At 40.7% G+C, this 12486-nt stretch overlaps 1 protein-coding gene across 3 annotated transcripts in view; it reads left to right on the forward strand.

Moving 5' to 3' along the window:
- Positions 1–12486, forward strand: part of LOC137335258 (extracellular sulfatase Sulf-2-like) — a 287785-nt gene that overhangs the window by 274525 nt on the left and 774 nt on the right. For all 3 annotated transcript variants that reach the window (XM_068000536.1, XM_068000535.1, XM_068000537.1), the window contains 6 exons: positions 1019–1084; positions 4798–4970; positions 6037–6179; positions 8834–8957; positions 10336–10369; positions 11114–11167. In XM_068000536.1, coding sequence (XP_067856637.1) covers positions 1019–1084; positions 4798–4970; positions 6037–6179; positions 8834–8957; positions 10336–10369; positions 11114–11167 — 594 coding nt within the window. The remainder of the gene's footprint in view (positions 1–1018; positions 1085–4797; positions 4971–6036; positions 6180–8833; positions 8958–10335; positions 10370–11113; positions 11168–12486) is intronic.

Raw genomic sequence — 12486 nt, forward strand, 5'->3', positions numbered from 1 at the left:
CCTGGATACGTTAGATTCTGGCCTATGCTGCCAGTTTCTGCAAGGGCCTGTTTCAGGCGGACCCTCAGTCCACCCAAACTTGGCTTATGACAACAAAGGGGATGTGGCTGGAGGAGGGAATTCGCACATGTGGGAATATTCTCAGCCTCGGTCTCTTTACTCCCAAGCACCCTGTACATTTAGCATAGCGGCATTCTGAGTGGTGGAAGTGCTGGGACCAAGTCTGGATTTTCCCCAAAGTATACCAGCCTATTCTTTAAATCGACTCCTTGGTAAATGGGGCCCAATGAAATACTTACTAAGCTGGTAGCTCTAGCAGCTGGCCTGTCCCACTTTTCCTGCCCCCCTCCCACCAAAACTTCTGACAGGCAACCAAGCTAATGCTGGTACCCACCCAACATAAACTGATTAGGTGACCTCCCCTTACCCCGCATACTTAGACAGGGTCAGGAGTAGAGGTAACCAGTGGCCACTGTGCTGCACTTCAGCTGATGGAACGGTTCTGTACATTTTCACGACAATACAGTGTTTACAAATGCATTTTTCCAATATGAGGAAGAATGGAAAAACACAAATGTATGTCTCTGACTGTCCTCCTTTGTTTTAGTCTCATGAAGGTGGTGACTTTTATAGTACATGTATAATTGGACATTTACAGGATCTTGTAGCAACCTGTATGCTAATAACATGCATGTAACTGGTATTCATGTGTTCAACAATGCTTTCTGGTGAAATGAAGAAAAAATATAATCTTGGAAAGGGATACTGAAATTTGATAAATTGATGTAAGGGGTTTCACAATTATCAGTGTTTTTCAAAGAGTGTACAAAAGGCATGCTGTGGAGTTGTAGGTTACAGTAACGGATAGCTTTCAATAACATCCATAACCTATTACTAAGTATTTTTTAAGTATGCTTTTTGTGAGGTGGGTAGGTTGGTAATGTTGAAAGTTGTGATTGACCATTTACATACTTATTCATATAAAATATGTTTGTGCCATCCTCTTTGTGTTCTGTAGTTTTCCCTCTAAACATAAGGGAATGAAAGGAAAGCTCAAGCACAAAGGAGCTAATCATCCCTTCAAGTAAGTTCTTTAATAACTAAGGAATATATTAACGTAGAGGTCCCAAGTGTCTGGTGACATCTTCCAGAATATCGGATACTTCAAGTTCATTCCTCTAAGCTCTCACTTATCATAAATCTGTATAATTGGTAAACTGTTGCTTTCCTTAGTCCCACTTTAGCTTTATCTGACTGCTCAGGAGCATCGCGTTCCTACTTAGCATTGCCTTGAGTGGGTCACTCTCTCCCAATCACCATCAACAATTGGCTTAAAAAAAATTAGGGACTACATTTATTAGCTTCTACTTCAAACAAGCTTCCCACAGACACGATGCAATTAAAGGGGAAGTTTCACAATCGGATTTGTTGAAAAATAAACCCATTATTAAGCGGTGGTGCTTGGGATTGTTTGCTGCCTTGGAGTCGGTTATTTACAATAATCTGAGATCCTCAGCTAATTTTTAACAAAGTTAAATGATGGTATTGCTTCTGTGATGCTGTAATCTTGTACCACATGCTAACAATTAGCTACTTTAAAGTTAAACTGTTAAAAAGTGTGGAATAATTCTTAAACAGTTTTCAACACCAGCACTTTATCAAGTGCTTTTGTTATTAAAGGAACAGCTGCACATTTTCAAATCTTTCTGTAAAATACTATACTGGAAATTGCTGTTGGTGATAACAAATGTAAGGAATCTTACAACACCAGGTTATAGTCCAACTGTTTTATTTGAAAATCACAAGCTTTCGGAGGCTTTCTCCTTCGTCAGGTGAGTGTGGGATTCTGATTCCATGGAATCCGAATCCCACACTCACCTGACGAAGGAGAAAGCCTCCGAAAGCTTGTGATTTTCAAATAAAACAGTTGGACTATAACCTGGTGTTGTAAGATTCCTTACATTTGTCAACCCCAGTCCATTACCGGCATCTCCACATCATGGTGATAACAAAGAACAGAGGAACATCATACAAACGTGTCAGGCCTTCAGACGCTATTGTTGACAACCGTGATTTTTAGCCTGTCACAGAACTGGGAAAAATTTCAAGAAAATAAGAAATATTCACGTTCTAGGCAAATTCTGTGGCACAAGTAATTCAATTAAAACAAAAAACTCTAAAGTGCCCAACTTAAAAAGAAATATGTACATCCTAATGATTTGCTGTCCTATCAGTTGGAGAATGCCATGTGTCATGTACCATGCACCAAAATGTAAATAGGCTTTTTAAGGTTTTGGAAAAGAGTTTGAAATATAATTTTTCAAGTCCTCAAGGTATTTTACAGTGTATTTTAGACTGCATAAGGGGTAAAGAAGTCAGTTCCTTGACATCCAGCTAAACAACCTTACTTACAATTCCATGTTTAAATACAATTTCTTTTATTGTTCAGCAGTTCAACAAATTCATTTTCTCAGCCAGTTCCCCGACAGGCTACTTAAACCTGCAACTAGCTCATAGAAGTCAGAAGAGCACTCCCTCCTGACTTCCATCCCTCCACCTCTCCAGAAGGGGTTCCTGGCTGGAAGACAGGGAATAAGTGTCTTCTGAGATTTTCAGTTGCCCAGTTACCAACAGAGATACTGCTTCAAAGATCCAAGCCGAGTCATTCAAGCCAATTGCCACGCTGATCATGGATGCAACAGTTTCAGCCACAATCTACAACAGTGGGTCACTAGTATGGGTAATTCCAGAGCCATGGGTAATTCCATTGGTCAAGGTAGGGCTGCTCTTTGCTGTGGTCACTTCTCCAGTCTGGCTGTTTAGGTAGGGTTCAGTGCTCTAGATAAGGGGGCCTGAAATGGATGGTCCTGGTTTACATGGTTGCATATTAAGGTTATGTAGTTCTGGGTAGTGTTCTAACTAGGTTGTGGTGTAAGTGACCATTAGTGAAAGACAATCCATGATGTGGCATTAATAGCGATCCCAATTGCTCAGAAGACGACTCCCTTCAACAACTTTCATTGTTGCTGGTTAGTCTGAAAATGGTAATGGTTTATAATTGCATTGGAAAAGGATCATCCTATAATTTGAATGTGACATAATTATGACAACACTGAAGCAGAGCTGTTTTTCCTATTCTTCCTCCCTGTGATAAAAGACTGTGCCTCTTTAAAAAATGCATTATGTCACATTTTAGTGTGAAATTGTTGGTTAAAAAGATCAACCTGTTACAATTTTTCTGAAGCAGGCTGGGGAGAGAGCATGTTAGGTTCAGAGAGCAGGTTGGAGTGTGGGTGATGGATTGTTAGGTAGAGCAGAAGCTATTAGGTCGGCAGGTTGTGAAGAGGGGAGGGTTTGTAGGCAGGATGTGGTGACACTTGGTAGGGAGTTAATAACAGGATGTGTTTATGAGCTATTTAGATCTGGAGACTGTTCTTATATATTGTGTTGTGCAGTGAAACTGAAGCAGGGGGCCTGACAGGGTAGATGCTGAGAGGTTGTTTCCACCGGCTAGAGAGATTAGAACTAGGGGGCATAGTCTCAGGATAAGGGGTCAGACATTTAAGACTGAAATGAGGAGGAATTTCTTCACTCAGAGGGTTGTGAATCTTTGGAATTCTCTACCCCAGAGGGCTGTGGATGCTAAGTCGTTGAATATGTTCAAGGCTGAGATAGATTTTTGGACTCTAGAGGAATCAAGGAATATGGGGATCGGGCGGGAAAGTGGAGTTGAGATCGAAGATCAGCCATGATCTTATTGAATGGCAGAGCAGGCTCGAGGGGCCGTATTGCCTACTCCTGCTCCTATATCTTATGTTTTTAATGTTTAAAGATGCACTATCATGGAGGATGAATTCTGTGATCGTGAATGAAGTGACTAATTTCCACATGTCAATGGGGTTGTTTCACAACTTGCTTCCCAGGTGTAAAACTGGTGTTGTGGATCAGCCACCCAATGTAGAAACCACCTGATTTTCATTTCCACTGATTACAATGTAAATGAAAATCGGACAGTTTCTATAACTGGTGGCTTTTCTGTAACATCAGTTTTATGCCCAGGCAACGAGTTAAGAATCTATCCCAATATGTCTAAAAATTCCGGTAAAACAATCTATTCAACAACATTAAATCTAAGTAGATTATATATAATTATATTATTATGATGATTATCATGATTATTTTCTAGAATGACACAATTACACCATTAAAAATAGCTTCACAAGCTTGCCAACCCTCTCTGCTGGTTCCTCCAGCTGTTTTCCAGGAATAGAGTAACAAATTAGCCATAAACATTCTGCTTAATGACAGCGAAGAGCCTATTACATTAAAATAACCCAAACAGTTAAATCGATTTTTAGAATTCCGATAAGTCACATGTGAAATTATCTGGTTTCTGAATAATACCATTAGTTAAGACCAGAAAAATACACTGATACTTTCAGAATGTTACCAGAAAATTTTGTACAGAAAATTAAAACAAAACAAAATTTTCGGTCTGATCCAAACATTTATGCATCCTTTTTTATGCTATGTGGAGTGATTACTCTATAATTGATTTCTAAGTATTGCTTAAACAATTGGAGATCTAAGAATGTTCATGTTAATTTAACTTTTTAGGCCTTATAAATATCTATAGCATTAACCCTATGGTTAATGTGTGCAATAAGTTAAAGACTAAATAGAATTAACTATGAGGGATAAATTTGGTTGGAAATTTAGAAAAATGTATCTAATAGCATGCATCAAAGTGATTAGAATATTCTGAGTTTTTGTTCCCTTTTCTGCTCTTAACTCTAGGAAAGGAAGCGAGGATAAAAACGAGAATGTCTGGATGTTTAAGGATGAGAGAAAAAGGAAAAAGCTGCGAAAAATGCTGAAGAGGCTGAGAAATAATGATACATGCAGTATGCCTGGCCTCACCTGTTTCACACATGACAACCAGCACTGGCAGACACCCCCATATTGGACATGTAAGAGCACAGGGCAGAAGTTGGGATCTGCAGAATGCAATCTAAACTGGGCTGGGTATAACCAACCTACATAAACTGGACTTATATGTTATGGATTCTAATAGGAAACATATATGATAACAAGCACACTTTTAACTTATAGCACCTTTAACATAGAAAATGGCCTAAGGTATTTCTTATGGGAGCAAATTGATGCTGAGAAATAGTGACAGAGTTAGGAGAGTTGACCAAAATCATGGCCAAATAGATAAGCTTTAAGAAGACTGTTAAAGAGAGATAGCAAGATGGAAAGGTTTAGTGGAGAGTTCCAGAGAGTCCTGCTGAGGTGAGTGATGGCTCTGCCACTGATAGTGGAACAGAATGAGGATGAGTGCACAGAAGGCCAAAGTTGGAGGACTGAAAGGCACAAGTGGAGACATAAGGTTAGAGGAGGTTGTGGAGGTCAGATGGGATGAGGCATTGGAGGGATTTGTAAATGAAAATTTTGAAATCACTGTGTTGGGAAAGAGGGAGTTAGTGAGGACCAGGGTGATGGACAAGTATGATTCGGTGCAGACAAAATACAGGAAGTGGAGTTTTAACCAACTTGGACTTTGTGCAGGGTACAGCTTGGGAGCCCACAAGAAAAGCATTGAAGAAATGAAGTCTAGAGATAAAAATAGCATGGATAAGTGTTTCAGTGACAGTGGAAGTCAGGTAGAGACAGAGATGGGTGATGTTGAGGAGCTGAAAGTAAACAATTTTGGTGATGGATAGAATATGGGGTTTGAAGCTTGCCTCGGGTTCAAACAAACCAGGGAGACTGCCCATTTTTCGATTCAACCTGAGTGAGATAACAAGAGTACAGAGATTTTGGCAGGAGCTGAATAAAATGACTTTGGTCTCAATGTTCAATTTGAGCAAATCCTGGTTCATTCACAAGTTGATGTTGGACAGACAGTCTGAAAGTAAAGCAGTGGTTGTGGAGGCAATAGAAGTAATGAAGAGGTGAAGGTGGGTGCTATTACCACATATCTGGAAACTGGCATATACTATTTTCTTTTATCAAATTTATCTCTTGTTTTAGTGGGACCATTCTGTGCTTGTACCAGTGCAAATAACAACACCTATTGGTGTTTGAGGACCTTCAATGAGACCCACAATTTCCTGTTCTGTGAGTTTGCCACAGGTTTCCTGGAGTACTTTGATCTCAACACAGACCCTTACCAGGTAAAACAGATCACTATGGATAGTATTGAACTGCACAGCAGCAAATTGTTTATTCTCTCTGGAACACTGCAATAATTTTGGTAGTAGAGGTTATGACATTAAATGAAAATAGCTCGAGTCATCTCCCAACATTTGTGCTTAATTGTATGAGCTGGCAAATTGCAACAACAATCTGTGCTAATTGTTTTTACTTATTAGCTACTTCTGTTGCACATTTGTATGTGTTATGTTCTCAATCTAACATAGAAACTGTGAGTGGCTAAGCCACCTGGTTTTCATTCAATAATGAGGAAGGGGCACCAGGTGATATTCGTAAGTGAGGAGGAGCAAGTGGAGTGGGCAGGGTGCCATAAGCAAGGGATTGGCATCTGACTGGGCCTGCCTTTAGATGCGCATAAGAGCACAGGGTATTAGATTCATTCTTAGGGTCACTATAAGCAGCAAGCAAAAGATGTTCAAGAACATGATATGAATATCACCAGGTGCCCCTTCCTCATTATTGAATGAAAACAATTTTCATTATTGTTCAATTAATTGACACTAACTTCATGGTACTCTACATTTGAGCAAATCCCTCCAGTGATGTCCGAGGTCTTCTGCTGCACGTTCTTGAACACCTTCTGCTTGCTGCTTATGGTGACCCTAAGGTTGAACCTAATACCTCGTGCTCTTATGTCGACTTGCATCTAAAGGCAGGCCCAGTCAGATGCCAATCCCTTGCTTATGGCATCCTGCCCACTCCACTTGCTCCTCCTCATTTATGAATATCGCCTGGTGCCCCTTCCTCAACAATTGCCATTTCTAAGGTGTTAGTAGTTGGACTTGTGCTGGATGCAGGCATAGTGCCTGATACAACCTGCTGCCATGTGCTCAGATGCAAAGTAGCATGGAGCTAGTGGCAGCTTCACAGCTCCCTGCAGCGGGTGCCCCAAAGCAGTGAGGGACCAAACACGGAACAGCATTCTCTCACAAGCACTGCAACTGCTGTCATTGAGACCGTAGATAGGGATAATTAACTTACAGGGAACTAGCTGCTGGATTGCAAAGATTTAGAAATTGTTTGCAAAGAACAGTGATGGCAGGTTTAATCTACATCACATACACCCTTGAGACTATTCTCATGCAGCCCACTAGGACTCCACCTTTGGTGCCCATCACCAGTGACATGGCTACAGAAATGGCCACTGAGCTGGCTTCCTCTCAATGTGGCCTCCCACTTCAGCCAGGCCCCACAAAGGATCGAGCAAGTGCCTGAGGGTGGGCAGACACTGGCAGCCACTGCATTGTCACACGTTACTCCAGCTGTTGCAACGATATCTACAGCTCCCACCCCCAGAGATCAATCTAGTCCCACCGACAATTTTTCATCCAACTATAATATCCCAGAGAGTAATTAAAAACAACCACCCCAGGAGGTTTGCAACACCCCAACTCTATTTGCCACCACAGCTGCTCCTCCCACTTGGGGAGCATTTTGTCACAGTGTAAGGTTTAAAAAATAGATCGAGCACATCTTACACAGTCACTAAGGGAAAGCATGGGTGTAGGAAATAGATGAGTTCAGTGTTCTGCTTGCACATCAATATATGTAGAAATGTTTCCCCTTAACTCCATTTCTGATGCAGGTCTGGTGGGCAACCTTCCAGGTCTGCAAGAGAACAGGTAATGGGCTATTTGCAGAGCCTCCATTGTATGGGATTACACAGAATCAACAGCACAAAAACAGGCCATTTGGTCCAAATGGTCTATGCCAGTGTTTATATTCCACACGAGTCTCCTCCCACACTAATTACCTCTTTCTACCCTGCCCCTATATCCCTCTATTCCCTTCTCCCTCATGTATGCATCAAGCCTCCCCTTAAATGTGTCATTGCCATCTGCTTCAAACGCTCCACGTGGCAGTGAGTTCCACATTCTCACCACTCTCTGGGATATTATTGTTGGATGAATGATGATAAGTGAGAGTAGACTATGCTTACTGGAAGTAGTTCTAAATGAACAGTTTTTGGGCCACTCTTCCTAACTGAATAGCCTGACCTTTGTGTCCAATCCTCCAAAGCTTCCTAGGTGCTACTTGTATTGCAGCAACTATTTGCACTTTAAATGCAAGTGCAGCACACCAAAATGATTCTGCACAAAGGCAGCATGAGGTCCCAAATAACCTTTACAAAATCATGATTGCACAACCTTGAAAATGGTGCCTGGGGGAAAAAAAACAGATTTGAAAATGTAACCAAAACAACAACAAACTTGCTTTAAGAGGGCCTTCTAAGTAGGTCCATCTTCTGTAACAGTGATGTGGCCAGATTTTATGGGTAAAGCTAACGCTGTGGGCAGAGCATCATCCAAACCAATTAAATTGGTCATGGGACCTGATTTACTTCACTTACATAATAATATTAGGCCTGTTCATGCCGATTGCACAACCTCTATGAACTCTCCCAAACTGCAACTTGAAAAATTGGGCTGGCAGGGAACTATGGCTAATATAATAATTTCTATGTTTTCAAGAATTACTAACATTTACACCAGTGTGGGCTGCATGTGCCATTCAAAGATTAATGGAAGTCTGATGTGCCAATCCAAGTTACTTTATTTTAATGTATAAATAATTAACATTCTCTTTAATCAAAGTTCATATTTTCCATTTGTAGCTGATGAATGCAGTGAACACATTAGATCGCGATGTTTTGAACCAGTTACATGTACAACTTATGGAGTTACGAACCTGCCGTGGCTTTAAACAGTGTAACCCACGGACCAGGAATATGGACACAGGTACAAATACCTATTGGTATCCCCATTATAGAATATGGTGCATATATGAAAGTTGGTTGCCATAAGTTGTATCTTTTATACTTAAAATAAATGTTTATTTTTGAACAGGTGAGAAGAAGTATTAATGTTCTTTAAATTTTAAAATAACAGATCACCCTTTTGAAAATAAATGAAAGGCTGGATAATGGTTCAGTAAAAATATTGAAGTTGAGATACAGTGTAGATTAATTATGGTATTTGTATTAGGGAGCAGTTAACTTGGTAATACAACTGATTCAGGAGTTAATGCCCTTATTAAATTTATGGTTGGCACTGACAGAATAATTGTCTAGACTCAGAGTTCATTTCCCATATTCCACTGGAACGAAGCAGCCAAAGGGCTAAATAGTTTGTTATAAACCTGAGGTCTCTTTTAGTGAACAAGCTAAATGAGTTTGGAGTAGCAGATCTTTCTGTTTGGATCTAGAAGCTGAAACGTTGTGAGCAAATGAATCCCTCCAAACTCACACTTATTATTCCCAGCTTTGTTTTCTTGCACGGTTTATTTACTTTCTTTCCATTCTTCAGTTGACATTCAACGGCATTACCATCACCGCATCTCCACCATCAACATCCTGGGGGTCACCATTGACCAGAAACTTAACTGGACCAGCCATATAAATACTGTGGCTACAAGAGCAGGTCAGAGGCTGGGTATTCTGCGATGAGTGACTCACCTCCTGACTCCCCAAAGCCTTTCCACCATCTACATGGCACAAGTCAGGAGTGTGATGGAATACTCTCCACTTGCCTGGATGAGTGCAGCTCCAATAACACTCAAGAAGCTCAACACCATCCAGGACAAAGCAGCCCGCTTGATTGGCACCCCATCCACCACCCTAAACATTCACTCCCTTCACCACCAGCGCACTGTGGCTGCAGTGTGCACCATCCACAGGATGCACTGCAGCAACTCGCCAAGGTTTCTTCGACAGCACCTCCCAAACCCACGACCTCTACCACCTAGAAGGACAAGAGCAACAGGCACATAGGAACAACACCACCTGCATGTTCCCCTCCAAGTCACGCACCATCCCGACTTGGAAATATATCGCCGTTCCTTCATCGTCGCTGGGTCAAAATCCTGGCGCTCCCTTCCTAACAGCACTGTGGGAGAACCTTCATCACATGGACTGCAGTGGTTCAAGAAGGCGGCTCACCACCACCTTCTCAAGGGCAATTAGGGATGGGCAATAAATGCTGGCCTCACCAGCGACGCCCACATCCCATGAGCGAATTTAAAAAAAGAGTGAAAATGACAGTCCTTAAATTCAAGTATAGTTGGTGATCTTTTAATTGTTCTCAAATTGTAATAGTCACATTATGTTTTCCTGTTTAGGAGAAAAAGATGAAGAAAACTTTGATCAGTACAGGTAACTTTGTCCTATATAATGGATCATTGTTTCTTTATATCTAATGGAACTTTATTTTCTATTGAGCAATATTTCTGCTTATTTTTAATCAAAAATGTAGTATTTGTGCCAATTGCATTAACTTCTGCTAGTGTTGGAGCTTAAAATATATTGGCTGTGATGAACAGAAATCTATTGGTTTTGCCATGCTGCTAAATAGTTTCATGCTGTTTCCAGCGAGTTTATGCTTTGCTTCCCAGTTGATCATAATACTTTCAGATACAATGTAAAAAATATAAGGCTGTTGGTGATGTCAGTGGGTAAGCAATTAATGTGTTCATATAATAATCTTCTGTCCACTATTTTAAAGCTGGTTTAATACCCCCACTAAAATAACAGACAGAGGAACATCGTATGGATATATTAAGCCTTTGTCCACAAATACCTGTAACCGTAATTTCTAGCCAATCATAACCAAATGTGAGTTATTAGCATAAGCATAATGCAGATTGATCAATCAGGTAATTTATATTTTATATACATGCTATTTTGTCAGTACACTATCTGTTACATAAGCTACATGTCCATGATAGTAATGATGATTATTCATCGTGGGTTGAATTTGCATCCAGACCATGTGGGAAACTAATATCTTTAGAAGTCCATGATGCTACCAAGAAGATTACATTCATCACACTTCCATGACTTTTGAGTTTGTGTTTTGAGATGCTAAGCTTTTCTTTGTCTTTGCTGTTTAAACACCAGGCAATATCAGCGTCGGAAATGGCCCAAAACGAAGAGACCAAACTCCAAGTCCCTGTGAGTTGTTTGAGAAATGCTCTAATAGACTTCTCTATAACTCTGCTGCTATAGCACATTTCTTGCTAACTGTTTTCTTCCATGCAAAGCTCGAGCTCAGCATACGCCTCAATGTTACTGTTTCTCTACTTTTTATCAACATTAGTAAATCATTTATAGATTTGTTGTGCTATAAAATATGTACATGGAGAGATTATTCAAACAAACAGTTACTCACACATGACTTAAATTTATCTATTTAAATAAAAGTCTTGCAATTGCGTTGGCATGTGTCAAACTTCAAAATGCCACAGTTGAAAGCATTGCACTTGCATTTGATTTGCTCAAATATCTTATTTGTAGAACAACAGCATGCAAGTCTTTTAATAAATTAAACGTAGTTTTCAAAACAAAAATACAATGATTTACATTGTATTGTGAAATATGTGGTGGTAACTGTTTTGCTTTATGACTCCAAAATCCTAACAACTGTCTTTTTACCAGCTTTGATTTTTCAGTGGAAGAGTACTCAAAACATTCTTTATTTCTCTTCTGCTGAATTAGCCTGCTAAAACACCGCATGCATTTATAAAGTTAGTGCCTGGGGTGCCCGCCTAAAACAGGCGGTAGACCCCTTCAATATGCTAATCAGGGTCTACTGCCTGTTTTAAGGACCCCTATGCCAAATTTGGCAAAAACTGGGCAGAGCACGCGCCGCGAATGCACTACTCAGTTTCTCCGGGTCTACACCGTCCGAACCAGTGGGCCTTGAATGGATTGCTGGAGGCCGGTGAAGAACAGGTAGGTTTTCATTTTTTTTTAAACTTACTTTATTGTGGTGCCTGGAGGAGCAGGAGTGTTCCTCCTTGCTCCACAGCAATACTACAGGCCACTGCCAGCCCACTTGCACCTCGCCGGTATTGTGTAGATGAGCCCCGAGGCTCAATTTCCAGCAAGCCTTGAGCCTTTATCGTTGGGTGCACGTTGCAGACCCTTTTGTGGTGTCCAAATCTTATTCTAATCTTTAATTTGTTTCTTTTGGGAACATATTTTATGTTAACCAAACATTAAATGAGCCAATTTGATGGTGCAAAGGGATTGTTGCATTAATATAAAAGGGTTTCCTTGCGATGTTTTTTTTCCCTTACATTGAGAATACTTTTCATTCTGTTGCATCTTGCACGGGTTTTCTTTTTCTGGATTCTTCAATATTGGGGTAGATTCTGAGGCCTCCCACCTGGCAGAAATGGGGCGGTAGCACCTTGAAGGTGGCGGTGAATGACATACCGCCCCATTCCCACCATCGCTGTGGCTATCACTGGGTGTCTGGAGTACCTGCC

This window comes from Heptranchias perlo, chromosome 19 (assembly GCF_035084215.1).
Source record: "Heptranchias perlo isolate sHepPer1 chromosome 19, sHepPer1.hap1, whole genome shotgun sequence".
Taxonomy (NCBI): domain Eukaryota; kingdom Metazoa; phylum Chordata; class Chondrichthyes; order Hexanchiformes; family Hexanchidae; genus Heptranchias; species Heptranchias perlo.